This window comes from Cibotium barometz, chromosome 33, assembly GCF_041138505.1.
Source record: "Cibotium barometz isolate CiBa-2024 chromosome 33, ASM4113850v1, whole genome shotgun sequence".
NCBI lineage: Eukaryota > Viridiplantae > Streptophyta > Polypodiopsida > Cyatheales > Cibotiaceae > Cibotium > Cibotium barometz.
This window is the reverse complement of record NC_141078.1, coordinates 2,708,717-2,729,143: the sequence shown is the minus strand read 5'-3', so window position 1 is coordinate 2,729,143 and position 20,427 is coordinate 2,708,717. Positions and strand designations below refer to the sequence as shown.

The 20,427-nt window shown below is 41.8% G+C and overlaps 1 protein-coding gene across 2 annotated transcripts in view; it reads right to left on the bottom strand.

Moving 5' to 3' along the window:
• Window positions 1-11,986, bottom strand: part of LOC147619195 (uncharacterized) — a 39,747-nt gene extending 27,761 nt beyond the window's left edge. The window contains exons 1-3 of one of the 2 annotated variants that reach the window (XM_086773487.1): window positions 11,675-11,986; window positions 11,528-11,597; window positions 10,752-10,851 (exon numbers count right to left, since the gene is read on the bottom strand). In XM_086773487.1, the coding sequence (XP_086629613.1) occupies window positions 10,752-10,851; window positions 11,528-11,597; window positions 11,675-11,899 (395 nt within the window). In that variant the 5' untranslated portion in view covers window positions 11,900-11,986. The remainder of the gene's footprint in view (window positions 1-10,751; window positions 10,852-11,527; window positions 11,598-11,674) is intronic. The other variant, XM_086773486.1, reaches the window with a different exon arrangement.
• Window positions 11,987-20,427: the final 8,441 nt, after the last annotated feature.

Genomic DNA, 20,427 nt, shown 5'->3' with positions numbered 1-20,427 from the left:
TACTCTATGAGCACTATATTGCACAGTAGACAGAACCGCTCTACAGCTTGTCACACACACACACACACATAGACTTTCCTTTTGGCGGAAGATTGTGTAAAGAGTTGTATCGTAGTTGTTGAGTTGTTCTAGGTTGGACTTATGCATAGATCTCTATGCGTAGGCTCTATGCATAGAGCTCTATGTATAAGTTTCTATGTGTAGGCCCTATGCATAAGGCTCTATGCGTAGGCTCTATATGTCGGTTCTATGCATAGACTTTATGCAAAAAGCTCTATGCACGTAGGTTCTATGTGTAGGCTCTATGCATAGAGATTTATACATAAGGCTCTATGCGTAGGCTCTATGCATAGAGCTTTATGCATAAGGCTCTATGTGTAGGCTGTATGCATAGAGCTTTATCTATAAAGCCTTTATGAATATTTTATGCTTCAAGCAACTGACTCTTATGCATGTATCTAGGTTGGGCTATATGTATAGGCAATGTCAATCCACCCATCACTAAACCTAGATGTCACAAATCTGCTAAATATCATCAACCAAACGATATGGAAAGAAAGTTTGGACTCAGTTCTCTCGGACATAGGTATGGTTTAGCAAAACACATAAACTAAATCCTTTATGCATTTTGTAATTTAATTCACTTCATCTTATATGCATGCCAACTTACCATCAGGCCAGTCAACTCCATATGGGCAATCTACCCCATATGGCCAGTCATCTCCATGGGAACAATCCACTCCTTTGATAGGAGCACGACCGAGTGGTGCAAGCCCATCATGCTATGGCTGTGATAAGCCTACACCACCAATGTCGACTAGACCCACCCCCACTCCCTCACGTCCATCTTCACCACCCACGACGACATAGTAGGGAGTCTAGGGGGTATTAGACATGTTAGCAGGGGGGAGAAGGTTGCTTTTGCTTTGGAAAATGTAGCACTAGGTCTTGTGAGTCATCTCCCCAATGGGGAGATTCTTCACCACTCATTTTGAGCCACCCCCAAGGAGACCCATACTACCATTTAATTCACGCACCCTATCATACAATGTGAATGTTGATGGTGCCCTCGTGATGGATGCATGAGGGACGTAAGTCATCAACTGCATGCATGTACTTGCTAACCTTGAGTTCACAAAATCCTTTAAGAAGTGGAAAGCCCAGGATGAGCTCTCAAAGAAATATATCATTGATGTGCTCTCAATACTGAGTTCATTGTTCCACATGCAGTCCTTTGCTTCTCGGAGGACTAGATGAAGACAAGGATAAAGCAAACATCAAGAGAGCGGTGAAGAACAATTTGCAAAAGCCCAACATTTTCCCACAAGAGGAGTGGAGGCATGCACAAAGCTTTGTGAGAAAGCACTCATGTTCTTTTCAACAACAAGCGGGTGGCAAGTTCTTCCCGACTATGGAAGCAAGGGGCTTCACACTTTGGCTCGAGAGGAAAGTCCTCCTTTTCTCGCTTCATAAGTATTTATTTTACTATTTTCCTTCTCCTCTTTCATTTTTTTTTGTACTATATTTTTTCCTTGAACTAATTGTGTATATATATATATTGAAGAGGGAGGTTGTTGAGCATGACCCAAGAAAAGAGGAGTACAATTATGGATACAGAGCCCCCCTTCTACAATTGAGCTTGGATGCATACGCGAGGTGTACGCTTGAACAAGTCCATTTTGGGGACTCAATCAGATGAGGTAAGTAGTTGCTAAGCCCTTCTCTTATCTATATCTAATTGTCTTTTATTGTTTTATATTTACCTTACTCTTATTTGCATGTATATAGAATGAAGAGGAAGAGGACAAGGAATATCCATACTATGAGCATGAAGTGGGATAAGGAAGAGAAGACAAAGACACCCAAAGACGATGATGAGCGAGAGGAATCCGATGTGAGGATTCCAAGTAGCCTCCTCTTCCTTGATTTCCTTTTGTATATGGCCAAAGAACCAAAATTTCAAGAAATATAATACATATTCGGCTCACTTGCATTCTTCTCGGTTTGTGTCTTTTTCAAGTGTATGTTTGTATCCAAAATATGACTCTGTTTTAATTTAAAAAAAGTAGCAGAGCGGACTGGGAGTCTTGTGCAGACTCCCAAGTCTGCCCTAGCTTTTTTTGTCCATGCAGTTATATCGTTTCTCTAGCAACGAAAATAGTAGCAAAATTTTACTGCTATTTTCATTGCTGAGCAACAATCCCGCATGCAGCAAAAATAACAGCTTTTTAAGGATCAAAATGGGCCCAAAATCTTTGTGCCCTTCTAGTTATAAAAGCGCTGCTATTTTTGATGCTACATCCTCATTTTGTTATAGTGGTAGCAACTATTTTGCATCCATGTGTGTAATTTGGAACTTTTACATCTGAACGAAGTTGGATTGAGTTTTCTTTGGGAAACTTGGCCTTACTCCCCCTTGGTACTAGGTTGGCCTATTACCCAAGACTATGTCATTCAAGAGTGTAGGTTCCCCTCTGAATACTTTGAAGACATCTAGCTCAAGCAATGACATTAGACTCAGTGGCTCTTTGGATTGGACACTCTATAACTGAGAGATTTACGGATGTAGGAAGCAACTTCACATCTTGTCTTTTCTTCTCTTGACATATTAGGATTTTGGAGAGACATATGAGTGACTTGTCTCTTTATCACTTTGGGTTTTAACTTGAGAGAGATGAGACTCTTTGCTCTTTGAAGACTTGGGAAGGTCTTACCCAAAGTGGAGCAATGTCTAGTCCCCCCTTACAACTTGGATACACGATTTTGGATACATTCTTGATAGTACATTGACATTTGGTGCGTATGTTTTTGAGAGATACATAGATTTGGGCATATATCTCATCTTTTGGCTGATTAAAAATAAAATATAGCATTGATACACTAATCCATTGACATTGAAGCACATGATGCATATGACATGCTTAGCATCTTGAAGAGGTATCTTGGCATACCACTTTCAACTCTTGGTTCTTCTCGAAGGAGTGCTTGGAATTCATCAAATGATCTTTTAACATGATACTCATATGACATGGCACTTTTAGATGTGATACCTTTGGTTCCCTTGAGATGACTTGAGTTTACCTTGATCTTTAAGCTTTGGTAGCTATGGTTGTAGCTCTTGCTTTTTACACTCTATTTAATTGTTTGGCTTGTAATGCTTATGAATGCTGTGTTACCTTCACCAGATGACTATTGCATGTATGGATGATGCACAAAAGGCCGGATACTGATGTAAACTGATGATTCAGGGCTGAGAACTGCTGCAGACTGAAACGCAGACCTGTAGGGATGATGCTGGACTGAAACGCAGGTGTGTTGCTGCTGGACAGAAACGCAGGTGTGCTGCTGAACTGAACTGTAAACGCAGATGACTGTACGGCTGGTTCACATGCAGAAAACGCAGGCTGTATGCTGATTCAGGGACTGAACTGATGCTGGTTGCAGGCACCTAGGGCTGTAGGGACTGCTGAACTGCAGGTGTTGGATGAACAAGGCTGGCTGAAGCAACCTCAAGCACTCCAAGGGCTGGATGAGACTAGTCTAGTGCTGAAGGCAGGAAAGCTCTTAGCACACTGAAGACTGAATGATAAACTAAGCCCTATGCTAGCCTATTTATACTAACTGGAGGTTGGTCAAGTTGGCTGGTCATTTAATAAAGTTTATATTTATAAATGACAAATAATGCAAATAATGCTAAAGAAATACTATAAAATATGGAAAAAATACCAGATAAATCCTAGTAAATTCCCTAAGGCTTCTGGGATGTTCTAAATGATGCACAGGCATATGCATGCACATTATGCAGGATGCAGAGTGCTTTCTGATGCAAACCCTAAGGCTTCTACTGACTCTACATGCATGAATGATTCTCTCCAAGTGGGTTAAGGGACTTGACTGACTGACTGACCCGCTAAGGCTGAGGAATGACCTACGTAGCTCGTGCATGACTTATCCTGGACTGAGGATGCACAATGGAGTCACGGCGTACGACAAATATCATCCTACTCGGTTCTAATACTGTACAACTGTTGCACTTCTGATGATGAGCCATCTTGTCACCATGCACTGAGTGCAGAGTGCATGTGACACAGTCATCTTCACCAGTGGCACTTTCTCTCCCAAATTGACTTTCACATTGATTATGTGGTGGGTAAGGAGTACATGTGATAGTCCACACACTTAGTCAAAGGCCACACTTCGTGCACACAATAAAAGGATGCCGAAGTGTATTTTGTGCCGATGAAGGACATGTACGCTAAGGAACCAGACTTCAAGGACCACTAGAGCAAGTGCATGCAACGAAATGCTTTAGAGTCACCATTTGTGATGGCTAAACTAGCCAAAGGTGGCAATTTCCGTTGGGTGCTTCCCCAAAAAGTCAAGATATTCACATCTCACGACATTGAGATGAGAGCCCCACGTTGAAGAAGTTGACTCATCTCTTCTTTTGGCATAACACGCTAGTTTGGGAGGACATTTCTATGGACTTTGTAATTGGATTGTCAAAGGGATGGAGGTTCTAAAATGATTGTATTCTTACATACATAGATCGGTTGAGACGGACCTCATTCCATGCAAGTCAAATGCAGATGCATGAGAGGTGGATAGGATTTTCATCCAAGAGGCGTTCCAACAGCATGGGCTTCCAAACAAAATTGTCTTGGTAGGGATCCGAAGTTCACAAGAAATTTTTTGAAAGGCCTTGTTCTATGGTTTGAGGATGAAGTTTCAATTTAGTACAGTCTTTTAACCCCAGACAAACAGTCAAACAAAAAACATGAACAAGATAGTAATCACAATGCTTCGATGCTAATGTCACAAGCATCAAACTCTTTGGGAGGAGTTACTATCGTTGGTGGAGCATGCCATCAACGACACGGTGCAAGTGTCAACAACAAAGAGTCCCTTTAAGTTGTTTATGGTCATCCAGTCGTCGTCAATCCAATGACCAAAGCTCTCGAGACTCCACATTAGACTATGATGCCAATCAAGTGGCCCAGAACATGGGCCAGACATTGCAACAAGTCCAAGAAGATATACGGAAGGCATGGATGAAATAGGTCCGAGAGGCTTACAAGCATTGTCAAGAAAGCACCTTCAAGAAAGGAGACTAGGTGTACCTGAAGATCCAAAAGCACTGGCTTGAACAATTCCAAAGTTTCTTCCAAACATTGCTTTGAAAAAGAAGAGTCCATTCAAGATCATCAAGAAGCTCACTAACGTGGTCTTCAAGCAAGAGTTATCAAGCAACTACAAGATGCATCCGATATTCCATTTGAGCAATCTTGTGAGTACCATGGGCCAAAGTTGAGCACTCTGCTAGATGAGGACAAACTCCAGTTGGTGGATAATGGAGGGACTACAAGAGGTGCTAGTGCCGGTGTAGGTTGTTTCGCACAAGGACAAGAGCATGGTTGTTTCTCGTACCAATACACCGTACGAACCTATTCGTACCGTACAGTTCGTACGGTTCTATACAATTTCGTACAAGGACAAGAGCATGGTTGTTTCTCGTACCGGTACACCGGTACGAACCTATTCGTACCGTACAGTTCCTACGGTTCTATACAATTTCGTACGATACGAGCCCCCCCCCCCCCCCCCCCCCCCCCCCCCCCCCACCTTGAGAAAAAAATCCCAAATGCTCAACAAAAATAGAAATCCTACTCAACGAAGATCCCGAATGCCCGCAATACTTCGCAACTTTTGTGTCCACTCAACATTCCATATGGGGTTACTGAGAGACCCAAAAAATCTAGCAAGGTAGACTATTATTGTACACTTGATTGGTAGGATGTGGAGAGAATCTTGCTACATCACTTGGAGATCCCTGGTATAGGTAGGGTAGACAATCAGATCCTCAAGTTATGTACCAGGGAAAAGATTTGGACACGACCATTTTGATCTACAGAGGAGTCCCTAAACCTATCACCCTAGGTGCACTGCCCGTATCTGTGCAAGGACGGTCGCTTACTCATAAACACTACACTGGGAGACCTTTGGTATCACATTACCCATGCAGGCACATCTCCATGTTCTGGTTCCTCAAGCACTATGGACAACTTCCCCCCCAACCTTCCCTCACATTCAAGCTTGAAGCTCCATAGTTTGTAAGTGTTTTAAAAAACACCGTATTTTATTGTACGGTATCCCAAAAATTCCCGTACAGTATCGTATTTTCGTACCATGACAACTATGGACAAGAGCAAGGACAAGAGGGGTTTGCCAGAGAGGCAGCTACAATACCTCCTCAAGTTCAAGGGTTATCCAATCCTAAATGAGTCAAATTCAATAAAGATGAGTTCATGGATAAGTCGCAACCGATATTGAGAACTTACCATTGGGTCATGCGGTTGAGGACAGCTGCAATGCAAGCAGGGAGGAGTGACCCCTCCAAATCATCAAGACACGCCCTAAGCAATAGCACAGGTGTCACATGCGAAAGCTCTAGGAGTCTTCTTTCAGCCCTAATGTGACATGCGGAAGAGTCTTCTTTCAGCCTTTAGTACTGCATAGGAACACCTGATGCACGAACAATCAACAAAGATAGAGAATATATATATAAAGAGAGAGAGAGAGAGAGAGAAAGAAAGAAAGAAAGAAAGAAAGTTATATTAACGTCCACGGGAGACCGAATCCGACCTATGGGACAGATCAGGTACATCCATTTACATTCCACTCTGGGTATCGATGCCAAAGAGGCATAAAACTGAAAAAAAAATAACTCAAAATGAACTCTTAAGACTCTTAAGAGTTTAAATTACAATGGGTTTTATTGCATCTAGTTCGAAATTGAGGTTCAAAATAAAAATAGCTATATTTCATCCATGGATGGATTTGCTCTTGAGGGGGGTGGGGTACGGAATTCTTTAATGATTGCTTGTCCTCCTCTGTATATTGCCCATTTGCCATTCTTTCTTGCTTCTTTAACTTTATTCAGCTCTGCCGATCTGTTCTTGAGTTGTAGCGGGGTGAGTTCGTCAGCTATCCATACCTTTGTCCCTTGGAGAGACCTTGCTTGCTTCATCACTGCTATTTTCTCATTGTTGTCCATATAGGAGACTTTTGCCTGTGTACTCTTTACTATAATAGAGATAGGGTCTCCTAAGTCCACGAAGGGGACTACTTTGCTCAGTTGTGCTGTAAGTACATCTGTATCTAATATGTAGTCTTCTTGAAGCTCTTGAGCTATGTCTGCCCTATCCCAGCCTTGAGGAAGACCACCGACTCTGATTACCTTTTTGTTACTTTCCATTCGTTCCTTTTTTTTGACATTAACGTCTTCAAAAGGCCAAAGTGACCTATGAGACCAAAGTTACAACCATGTGACATCTGATACACTGTCAAAAGAAAGAACTGAAGGTAAGTATCTAGCCCTACAATACATCAGTAGTAGAGAGAAATGAAATGAAATGATATATTAACGTCTCTAAGAGGCCATAGTGGCCTATGAGACCAAAACTGAGAGTACATCAGAAGTGTCTCATCAAAGAGAACAACTAAATGAGACTAAAAAGTACAATAAACTAATTGTCCTACAGTTATAAGAACAATTAGTTTATTGTAGGACAATTAGTTTATTGCAGGCCAAATGGAGTGTTCCTCTGTCTCTACCTCCTGGAAGCATTGCTGACACATGCGGTCATCCACGATCTGATGCACATATCGCCCTGTCTCAATCCGCAGCTGGTGTGATGAGGTCCGGATCTGTCCAATGGCACAACGTATCCCATGTGATAGGTGTACATCCATGTACACCGGGCGGGTGATAAAATCATCCGGTGAGAGGTGTAGAAAATGGCTCTTGTAATGAGTCATTTTCGTGCCCAAGGGCTCAAGGGGGCTAGTCCATGTCCTCTCTGTGTCCACTCTGATGATATCCATCCTGATCACGCAGTTTTGCTCTGAGCGGGTGAGATCCAAAAATGAATGATCCAGCCTGTACTGAAAGGGTGGTAGTGCCTTTATCCGCAAACCATGTAGGTCAAACCATGATCTCATCTGAGCGTACCAACAATGAGTATCTCCATCCTCTGCCAACTGTATGGATGAGGTCAATGCCAATCGAGAGTACCTTTGCTGAGGGAGCTCCCATAGCCGCTGTAAAAAGGTAACTGCCTCGAATAGGGCCTCGGTTACTACTGGTGGGGCACCTAGCTCAGCCCGAACAATCTCATGTGGTAGTGATGATTTGCTCCGAATCATGCGAGCAATCATCATAATCAGTGGTCTCTCCATTTGCCTCCATCCCTCATCTGTCCCTATCTGAGATCTGTGATGTATACTAGGTCCCCAAATTGGAGCTCCGTACAGAAGGGTCGGTGTGACAAGCGTATCAAATAGCCACAATTTGGTGCGTGGCTCCTGAAACTGTATGTGTGCACTCTGCCTGTCAAGTGCCCCCACGCTCCATGCCCTCGAGCTAATCTAGCTGCTGCTGCCTCCTTCAGGGAGAAACGCGGTCCTGTGAAAGTAACTCCCAGTAGACATATGACCTAACGTACTCTACCGGCTCCCCTCCGAAAGTGAACCTAGGCTCTGATCTCGTCACCCATGCCTGTGTGGTGTTAAACACCATAACCTTGGTTTTCCCAAGGTTCACTGTCAAATCTCTATCCGCACAGAAAGCCTGTAATGCATCCACGTGTCTCTGTAATCCCTCCGGAGAGTCTGAGATTAGAACAATATCATCAACATATAACAAGATGGGTATCAACACCCCTGCCAGGCATGCCCCTGGGCCTCCCAATCTATCTACATAATCAGAGACCGCTTCAATGTACAGTCCAAAGAGGGTGGGCGATAGCGGGCATCCCTGCTTCACCCCTATCGTGCTGGTCACCCTATTAGATAGTCCGCCTGGAGCTCGGACTTTGCCTGTCTCACAAACTCATACAAAGCATATATCCCCCACTGCATATCCTCGGGTACCTCAATGTCATGCAATCTGTGCATATGCCTAGCACGTGGTACGGTATCGAAGGCTTTGCGGAAGTGCACAAAGCAATAGTATATCCTTCTCTTCTATGCCCTGCCCTCTTCAATAAGTGACCGAAGTGTCAGTATGTGATCCAAGGTAGTAAATCTCCTGAAGCCAGCCTGTCCATGTGCTCGATGACCATGCCTCTCTGCCCATCGGCTCAGCTCCGACTCCAATATAGAGCCATATAATTTGGCCAAGTAATGACCAATCATGATCGTCCTATAGTTGCCTAGTACCATGGGGTCCCCACTCTTAAAGAGCGGTACAATGATATGCTCTGTCCAGCTTGTAGGGAAACCATCACAAATGGCACGTAGCCTTCTCTTGTACATGAAATATACAGTGGTTTTTTAGGCCTACTCGTTGTGTGCATGCGTTTGTGTTCCGCTGCTCTTTCTCTCTTCTCTCTCTAGGCTAAGTGGCAGGAGATCCAGGCTCAGTTCAAAGATGACCAACACGATATCTTGCATGCAGTCCTTTCTCAGCAACAGGCACTACTACGTCCCACTTTTGGCATGGGGACTCAGGACGATCCTTCGTAACCGCCCAGCATCGATGGAGTTAGGCTAGTGTGGCAACAGAAGTGGTTTTTTCAGCAGATACGGCACTGCAGGACATCTTCACCGCCAAAGACCATGCTAGTGGATGAGGTTTCACTGGAGCGACTTGTCAGTAGACCATGGCCAGAGTGTCTTCTTTGGTGTGTCGTAGGGCGTCCTATCTGGAGTATGCTCCACGGGGAGCAGATCCATAGGAAGGACCAAGCACCATGCACAGAGATGTTGGTCTAAGCTTACAAGTTCCAAGTGGTTCAAGTGTCAACAGGCATATGTGAGGTTTTGCAAAGCCAAGGTTGGTGGTCCAGATGCAGAGATTTGCAAGTAGCAGGATGTTCTCTACAGGAGGCAATTCTACCAGCCAGAGCTTGTGAAGGAGGAAACTCTTCAGGAGTTGGCACTTCATCAAGAGGTGTTGCTTCAGGGGGTGCTTATCCAGGATTTCAGGTTTTGTGCTGACAAGGCACGGCAGGAATCATGGAATGTTAGCTTCAGGAATGGTTTCCCAAATCTTGGGCCAATCAGTACCTGGGAGGAGATTCGACTGGATTTTTTGCACTCATCTTAAAACTCTATGGAAATCTCTTCTCCCTGTGAAGGGTTCACAACAGGCCATATTTATCCAAGGAGGCCCTAACCCCGTAGCGTCTATGGGATGTTGTTATAGATACAAGTAATACAGCAGGAAGATCTAGATCTGGTATTGCGACTGGTATTGGTTCATGCATCGATTCAACCTTTATCTTCTTATGCCTTAACAACATATCCACCTACTTTTCTCATGACAACTTTTGCTATTTTTCTTATGCCTTAACAATATCCACCTAATTTGCTCCCAACCACCTTTGCTTTTTTTCTTGCCCACAAATCAGCTCTAAGTATGATCTAAGCTTAGGCAACCAAACCAAGCAGAGAGCCCCTAAGGTCATTTTCTTTTTACAAGAGTGCTTAAGGGAAGAATTCTCACAAGGTCAAGTCATTTTCTTTGCATTAGGTTTCAAGTAAGAAGTTGACTTAAGCAGCACAAACTAGCCAAATGTGTGCCTTGCAATTGTGAGCGTCTACACCACACAACAACTCACATGACTTTTAAGTGGCATGAATTATGTCCGCTGATGCAAACCATTGTTTTACAAGTCGTTCCATTAACAATCACACTATGCTAAACCATTTCATTAGTAGAACAATGCAAGGTTCGAGAAACTTCTAACCAGCTAGTATTTTGAAGATTCGCACCCTGGAAACCAGCAAAAGTTACTGTGCTGCTATCCAAATTTGAGCCCTCCAAGTTAATAAGCCTGCAGTCACAAGCTGCACAAACAGCACAAGTGCATTACGTTACCTTGTATACATGAAAACATGTACCTTCAAACCTTAACAAGAAAGTGCATAAAACCTTCACTTTATACTCACACATATTATTATAGTTTAGACTACATGCAATGATATGCTTGCTTATGTTGTTAGAAATGCCAGGCCACGCTACTTGCCTGCAAATAACATATGCCTCACCAACAGACATGGCAGTAGTTGTATGTTCCCCAATGGTTGGGGCCCAGCATCTTTGGAAAAAGGAATGGCTATCCATCACTTGAGCAGACCCATTCGGAGTGGGATTCCAAGGGCCATTAAAATAATCCTCAGGACCCAAGAATAATTGTATAGAGACATGTCCACCTTAGGCTGGTTACACTACCACCCCTGCCCATCAACAGGATCCAGGATACCCATCAGGGATGGGCCAGCAATCTTGCGCATCGCCCATCACATGGACGGGAAATGTTGTGTAATCAGCCTTATTGTCATGCAAATGAATACATAAGACATACTAGCAGAAAAGGACAGTCTGTAAACCACAGTATCCCTTTTCCATTGACAAAAGTGAAGAGTGCACAGCCATCCTAAAGTCATTGAAACATTTGGCATCCTTATTCACCTTAAAAAGAAGTAAAGTACTGCATTGTTACCATGTGAGAGTAAACGGTACCTGCAAAAACTGAACCTTTGAGATCCTTTCCAGACAAATCCGCACCACGCATATCAGCGTGATCATAACTCTGCATCCAATGGCAGAAACCCATGAGACCAACCTAAACGGCTAAAAAGCTTTTCGGATTATGCAGAGAATACTTACAAGAAAATCGGCCAGTGAAGGGGGAGCTGCGAAAAGCAAAGCTGAGCTGAAAGCAACTGCTGCAGAAGCGCCCAGAATGCACTTTCCGCGTTCCTTGATGCAGATTGGCATGGATATGGAGCTCCTAACTGGAAAACGTAGAGAGCGACGATGATGAAAGACCTTGTCAACTCCCGGAACCTTCAACACGGTTGAAGATAACAAGCGCTGACCCGTTGTCGCCATGAAAAGAAAGAGAGCTAGGATATACAGTTATGAAAAAAATATTTTTATAACTTTATATGAAAGCATTGTTGGCCCCTATTTTCTCTCTAATATGTCTAGTGAACATGTTCACTCTACTGCTCATTAATTAATGAGGTAAGGTTAAACCTTACCACGTCCGTGTAACACCCTCTCCCCTTGCCCTAGCAATCTGTATCTCTCTCTCACCCTCTCCTTGACCCTCTCTGTGCCCCTCACCCCCTTGCCTTGCCCCAACGGCCAGCCTCTCTCTCTCTCTCGCCCTCGCCCCGACCACACACACACACTCTCTCCCCCTCGCCCTTCTCGTTCCATTCACCCTAGCCTCCCTCTCCTTGCCTTGTCCCAATGGCTAGCCTCTCCCTCTCCTAGTGCTGAAAATAGAAGTCTTCCCAGGTAATCTTGGGTCCTTGAAGCTACAGAAGTCTTTTTAAAAATTTGGTTTGCAAAAGAAAACCAACCTCAATATTTGGTCTTCCAGACGCGAAGACCAATATAAAAATTATTTTTGCTTAGGAAGACCTAGGTTAGGGAGAAGTCTTCTTGGACTAATTTTCAAATTAGCCCAACCGCCCATCATCCATACATGATACATGCCTTTGAAGTTTGTAAAGTAATGAACCGTATGATCGTCTAAATTCTAAAACCCTCAGGCCCCTCGCCGCCTCACAACTCTCACCAGACTCCCGCTTCTCCTGCAACTAGCCGCCGCCGCCGTCGACGCCCTCTCAGCTCTGCCTCAAGCTCGCACTCTTCTCTTGCAATTAGCGACCGCTGACGCCCTCTCAGCTCTGCCTCTCAAGCTCGCCCTCTGCAGCTCGACAATCCACCGTCCGTCTCAAGGCTCAACCCACCCTGTGCCCTCGATCTCACCGCCCTTTACAGGCTGCCTCGACCTTACTAGGTATGCTATCATGATTCATTTCTATGTATTTTGTTCATGAGAGGTTCTTATAAAATAGCTAAATTTTTTCATGGAAGGCTACTAGACTTCACTTTATTGTAAGAGTAGGCCCTCACTTTTCAGAGAGTAAGAAAATGTCTCTTTTTTTTTAAAGAGATGAAATAGGCTTTGTATTAAGAGAATGTCTCTTTATAGAGTTTTCAGAGAGTAAGAAAATGTTTCTTTTTTTTTATAGATGAAATAGGCTTTGTATTAAGAGAATGTCTCTTTATAGTTTTCCAGTAAAAGAGTTATATATATATAAATGCTCATGTCTCAAGATAACTAAAGAATATGTGTCTCACTTGTTGTGATTTTTGGACACAGCAAGATGAGAAGAAACCATACATGCATCATGCAAAGATTTTGATTCCATCTTGAGTTTTGATTACACCTCTACATTAATGGATCATTCTTGTGTTGATTTTACGGAGGATGTTTTAGATTTTGATGCTAATATTGGAAGCAAGGATTCATGCATTGATGTGGATGATGGTGACACATTGGATGCACATTTCAAGCAATTATAAGGATCATGCCTATGTGGTTCTATGTGACAGGGACCGTGCCTTGGTTAATTTATCATGTTGATAGTTTGGCCTTTCTTACACCTTGGCATGATTCTGATTTGGAGACATTTAGTTTTGATGCTATGAGGTCAAATATCATCTTGGGGGGTGAACTACTAAGAAACTCTATGTATCATGTGCATTCAAGGGGTATTAAAAAAACCCCTTACCTGTGAATTTTTCATGAATAAAATGACCCCCTTTTTTTATAGACTTACGGGTTTTTTTCCAAAATCAATTTAAAAAACCCTTCTGTAATAAATGTATTTCTATAAATTTACCTTAAATTTTTGAATTAAAAAAACCCTTCATTTTAACTCATGTGCTATACTTACATATTTTTAGGTGAACCCCCTGAGGATATCATATCTACGAGGCATTTTTGTTTGTTAATAGTGATGGATGTTGTCTTAACACTATAGACTCAGTCTATGAGACATTTGCATTTGGATATACTTGGGATGCTATAGATGTGATGATTGTGCATACTCATGATGGTGGTTATACACATGTAGATCTTGTCCAAAGAGACATTGATATAGTGGACCATACTTTGGATCATTTAGCGGGTGATATATATAGTCAGGGCATCGGTTTACTTATGATTATGTATGATTCTGCCTATAAGGCATGCTCATTTGGCCTTTGTGGATGTCATCATGACCCTATGGTCTATTGAGCCGAGGCATTCACTTTTGGATGTATCACATGCCATTTGGGATGCATGGAGGGAGGCCACATTCGTACTTATAGGGTTACTTGATGACAGAGGATGGGTGTATAAGCTTTCCCTTGGATCCTAGCACTTTTGGTGGCCACTTTATTGATCATTATGGATGCTATTGTGATTCTCATGACTGTGATACATTGACATTAGATGGTGACCTTCATGGAGTTTCTTTTAATCCAGGCAGTCATTTGGATCATCTTGGTGGATCGTTGCATGGAGCTTCCTTCAGTACATGTGGCTATGCATGTGTGTATATGGATCATCTTGGTGGATCGTTGCATGGAGCTTCCTTCAGTACATGTGGTTATGCATGTGTGTATATGGATCATCTTGGTGGATCGTTGCATGGAGCTTCCTTCAGTACATGTGGTTATGCATGTGTGTATATGGATCATTGGTTCCTGGGACTTCCATTTAACCTAGGGGATTGTGTGATTGAGGATTTATGGCAACAGCATCTTTTCGACCCAAGAGGAGGCATCATGTTTTGCAGCTTTGGAGTTAGTCCATGTAGTTTTCCATTTGATCTCAGAGATTACAAGAATCTTGTGATGTTGGTGTTATTTGTGCATCAACAATCATGGTTTCCCATTTAATCATGATAGAAACAACTTGGTTTCTTATAGGGCATCATGCATCATTAGGTACCTTCTATGGTCTACGACTCCATATGTTGTGGGACAATTTTATCTTTTGTGCACGATCAACCTTCAATTTCGAGGATGAAATCACCATAAGAGGGGATGGTTTGTAATGTAGGAGTTACGGACATGTGTAAATAATTGGCCAAGGGCTTGTGGACATGGGGGCCAAGGGCTTATGGACATGGGCCTAGGCCTAAGTGTGGGCATGGGCACTAATTAGTGAGTGTGAAAAGGGAATGAGGTATATAAGTGAATTGTAAATCCCTAAAAATAATTATTATACTAATCAAGTACAGTTTCTTAGAGCTTCAAGATTTTAGCTATGGTGGTACTCCTATGAGTGCATGTGATCACTTCATTATGAGTGTGTGTGGTGCTCCACTTGAGTGTAATCCTTCTCTCTCCGCTACTCCTTCTTGCAATGGGATTAAGAATTGAGAATTTTAACCTTGGAGAAATAAGACTAACAAGGGGGAGAGAGAGAGAGAGAGAGAGAGAGAGAGTAATAATATTAAGGTTGATTAGGCTTCTTCTATGTTTTCATCTAAACCCAATAGCTCGGAATGGATGGATGGATGGAGCTAAGCCCTAGGCTAGCTCCTAATAGTGGTGCTAAATATGTTCAAGTCAAGAGCTTACCTTACCCTTGTTTAAGCATGTATCCTTTAGATGTGCCTTAGAGTCATAAACTGCAACTTCCCTATGTGGGTACACAAGCTCATCCATCACATCCTCACTCATTACACATCAAAATGATCCTTTGCCAAAGGGGTAAAGGGAGATTTCTTGACCATAACCTGTTGCCTAGATGGAGGCAACAAGAGATGGTCCTTTGTAATGGTTCTCTGTCTCACGGCGGCAGCAAGGAAGAATCAAACCTACAATTAAATCTATCTAGCATGCATCCATCAAACAAGCAAGATTCCATGGCATACAAGCAAGCAAGAAGAGGGAAGATGAGAGCTCTTAAGTAATCTATTACAAGGGAATGGTTGTCTATTATAAAAAATGATGTATATACAAATGATCACACTAGGTTGACCAAACTTAAAATGGTGTGTACTAGTCTTAAGAGACTATGTACATGGAGTCTGTAGACCTCTCCCTATTTGATATTAAGCACATGGTAAGGCCATTTTACATGTCCAAGCATCGTGTAAAGCACCTTACAGTATGTCAGGTAGAACATAACCTACGAAGTGGTTAAAAAGCTCGCACACAAAGTGATAATGAATCTCAATGTGTTTTATGCAAGCATGAATCTCAATGTGTTTTGAAACGCAATATTACAAGCAATGGCGATACAACTCTGGTTATCACATTCACCCATTGTAGGCTACTTCTAAACCACTGCCGTATTTTGTAGAATCCTCCTCATCCATAGTACCTCACAAGATACAAAGCATGTAGCCTATACTCAACCTATGTACATGAGAGTGTAGTGGTCAGTTGTTTCTTACTAATCCAAGAAATGTATCTTGAACGAAGAGAAAAAAAAATACCCTATTACTTGTCATGAAAGCCACTAAGAGGGTCTTGCCTATAGCATAGGTTTTATGCCATACTTCTAAGTAACTTAGATGTACTTACAACACATATGATTCTCTCAGGGGAGGAGAACCTACTCAAAACAACAACAAAACCACAACCTACTTAGGGGAGGAGAACCTACTCAACAACAACAACAAAATTAATGTTTGGTCTAGTATTATATAAGAAGATAAGACTATCAAATAGTTTCCTATATATAAGGTCTCATCCACAAGGTCGGAGGTCTTATCCACAAGGTTTGATGTTTGGTCCAGTATTACACAAGAAGATAAGACTATCAACCAATTTCCTATATAAGGTCTCATCCACAAGGTTTGAAGTTTCTTCGAATGTCTTTGATGGACATCTTTAGACCAAACTCCATTAGGGTACCAGCCTTGCATTCATCAATTATGCCAAATTCCTTCTACATATTCCTATTAAGAGATGAAAATGTTATCTGTTTTATCAAACCTCAATCCCAAAACAATAATGCATGTGCCCAAAATCTATTATCTCAAAGTATATACTAAGCATCTGCTGTGTTTTTTTATGAGATATTTTTTTGGTGATCCATTGTCAAGATCAGGTCATCTACATAGAGAACAATGATCTCATCTTGACAAAGGGATCACCATATTTTTTTGGTGATCCCTCGTTAAGGTGAGGTCATCTACATAGAGAAAAATGTCATATACTTTCCTTTCTCATTAAAGACATGAAAATTTGCATCTAAAAAGGGTTGTGTAAGTAATCAATATTCACAAAGTAAGAATCAATCCTTTGGTGCCATTCTCATGGGGCCTATTTCTAATAGTGTGTCTTCCATAACCTCCAAATTGTTCTTTGAGAATCTGAGATTTGAAAACCACAAACCTAGATAGTTCCACATATTGAGGTTCCCAAAGTAGATTTTACATCTATTTGAAGAATAGACCACCCCCCTTGTGCTACCAATGTAAGAACAATTAACCTGAAAGTAGTTGTGAGCCACATTTACATTTGTTTCAAACGTGTTCATCTATGGCAAGGACTCCTCCCTCCTCTGCCTCCTCTTCTTCCAAGATAATGACAAGTGATCACAAACCCACATAATCTCACTGCATTAGAGTTGATCTACGTACATCTTTTTATAGCTCTCATGGAGCTCCCAACTCACAAGATGTGTGCACCCTAGTGCCAACCATGCGTCCATAAATTCTCACACTACATGTGCCTCCTTGCACTTTTCATGTGATACCTTTTTGACCTTTGACTTCACCTTTTACAAATGAACAAACAAATCAACCTTTGCCAATGTACCCTTAGTCTATTATTCTTTCTAATGTGCATACTCCTCCCTTTTCTCTATTCATGTTGCACCATCACACATTGTTTTTCTTAACAAGTTATTCCTTTGAATGCCCTTTGCAATGACCTTATTATCTTTATCAAGAATGACTACACCATTATTGTCAAAGTATCACATAAATCTCGTGATTCGTAATGGCCAAGACTAAAAAGGAAGTTTCTCTTCAAATCTGGAACCCAAAGAACAACTGAAAGAATTTTTATACAACATTCTTTAGATGTAAGTGAAATATTACTTGAACCTTTACGATTGGGCACTTTGCATGATTGTCCACTACCATCATGATGTCATCTCCCACTACCATCATGATGTCATCTCTTAGGGAGGAATTCAGCCCTTGTAATTGATCCTAGAAGCCCCACTATCAATGATCTAAGAATCATTATGAGCTATGACATATTAGTTATCTCACTGCACACATCTACAATGCTCATAAATATCTCTATTTCTACAGCATGACTGGATTCTTCCTTGGACTTTAAAGTACCATTCTTCCTTAGCCTTTAGAGTGCCATTCTTGGCATCTGCCAATTTTTTCCTACACTATTGGCTATGTGCACTTTCTTATAGTAAAGGCATTTCACCTTTTTCTTTAGATTTAAAGAGTTAGAATCCTTACCCATATTCTGTGCTAGGAAAAATCATGTTTGCTACCATTGTGCATCCACATCTACTCATCATCCCAAAGTAATGAGCTGAAGAACTCAAATATGAGAGGAGCGGGCTTAACACCAACATTCAAAGATATAACAAAGCTATCATATTTAGGGGAAAATACCCTTTGATAGCGAGACGAGAAAAATTCAGGGAGAGAGCACACTCATGCTTATTGTAGACATCTAGTCATAGAGATATTTAATTCTAGTGAGAAACACCCCCACTGCTTTACCTTCATTCAGTTTTTCCTATTGAAGTTGATTTTTATAAGCTTGAACTTCTAGAGAGGATACTTAGTTTTCTTAAGCTTTCCATTAGTATTAAATGATGGTGGGTGGGTGTGGAGGGTCAATCGGCACACCAAGATAGACATCCACTAATTAAGATGGATCCAACAATGCTTTTCGATGCACCAAGTGTGATATTTGGTCCCATCAAATTTCTCACTCTTGTCAAAGAATGAGCCCAACATGTTTGGCTTGGTTTCACATATATAAAGTGGGAATGTCCTTTATAGATGGAGGAGATTTGACCTTCGCAAAAGTTTTATGACACACAAGTCGAAGGAAAGCCACATAAATGTTCTTACTCCCACATAGGAAATAGAGGCCTTTTATCAATAGGAAATTGTAATGAGTTATCACAAAGGTTTGAAACTTAGGTTCAAAGGTTGAAGGGTTATCCCACTTTTTATCAATAGGAAATTGTAATGAGTTATCACAAAGGTTTGAAACTTAGGTTCAAAGGTTGAAGGGTTATCCCACTTTTTATGGAGAAGAGGAAGTCAGAAATGCCCTCCTTGAAATCAGCATCAAAAAGGGATCTTAATCCTTAAGGCATACATGCAACAAGATGTCAAAAAGATTTCTATTGTGGCTGATTTGCCTGAGCTACAACTGCTTCCAAATCCTTTCATACATAACAAGGATGCTAATGGGATTATAAACCATGCTGCCCTTCATGGTGAGATGGCTATATACTTCATCCACACTATGTGACAACCACCATGAGTTCATCTCCATTGGATGGCTCTACCGATATGGGTATTCCTCTTGAGTTGCACCCTTGCTGCTCTGGCTCCCTTGACTTTTGTGTGCATCACATTAAGATCATGCTATAGGTTGTCGAACGTCAAGAGCCTACACCTATAGCCTATTGTTCAATGTAATCACAATTTTCTTTTGAGATTCTAGCTAGGATATGTTGGCATGTGCAAGGAGGAGTGCTTGTTGGGGGCTACATCCACATCTTGGCATAAATTTTATCATGTGGCCAACAAGTTTATGGACCATGGAGGCAAAGGCTATAGGGAAGTTAGGAAGGTAGCCGCCGTGAGAGTTGAATATGGATCTTGAGAAGCTTTTGATAGAGGTGAGATGGCCTTCCTGGATCCACTTGTGTGTCTCTATAATGTTATGCACGAGCAAACTAGAGAATTTGTTGTCTTGAAAATGAAACAGGTGCCTGGCACTTCCAAGTACTTCTTTAGCCCCATAAGGAAGGATTTGGAGAGGGGCCACCTAACAAGGTGTGCCCTGTTGTGGGGCCTAGCTTGCCTCAGCTGCCATGTGGGTTTCTCCATCAAGTTTTTCTCCAAAATTTTATAAAGGAGTTTGTGATAGCTGGTTCTTGATCCATTCTTTGGCTTCTAGGCTCAATCGGGTTCTTGATCCATTCTTTGGCTTCTAGGCTCAATCGGGTTTCTTGTGGTGAGACGAGAGTACCCAATCAAGTTTAGGGTGTTAAAGTTAGCATTATCTTTTGGTTTAAGCCATCTTAACTACTTTCTCATCTTCCCTTCCATGTTAAGGCTAAAGGAACTTACCCTTACCAAATCATCAGGTCACACAAAAACTTCTAAGTGTGCAATGTGATCTCCAATCCCATTGAACTTTGGCATTAACTTTTCTATTTGTATTGGTTTGATTGTATTTTGATACCTAGGGTTTGATCCCATTACTATTGTTGGTGCTGTTGCTATCCCCTCCATATTTGAGTTGCTATTCTCAAGATGTCTTTAGTTGGTGAGTATAATAGGTAGTGGTGTAGGTGGAGGTTGAGGTAGTGGTGGTTGTGAGAGATATTA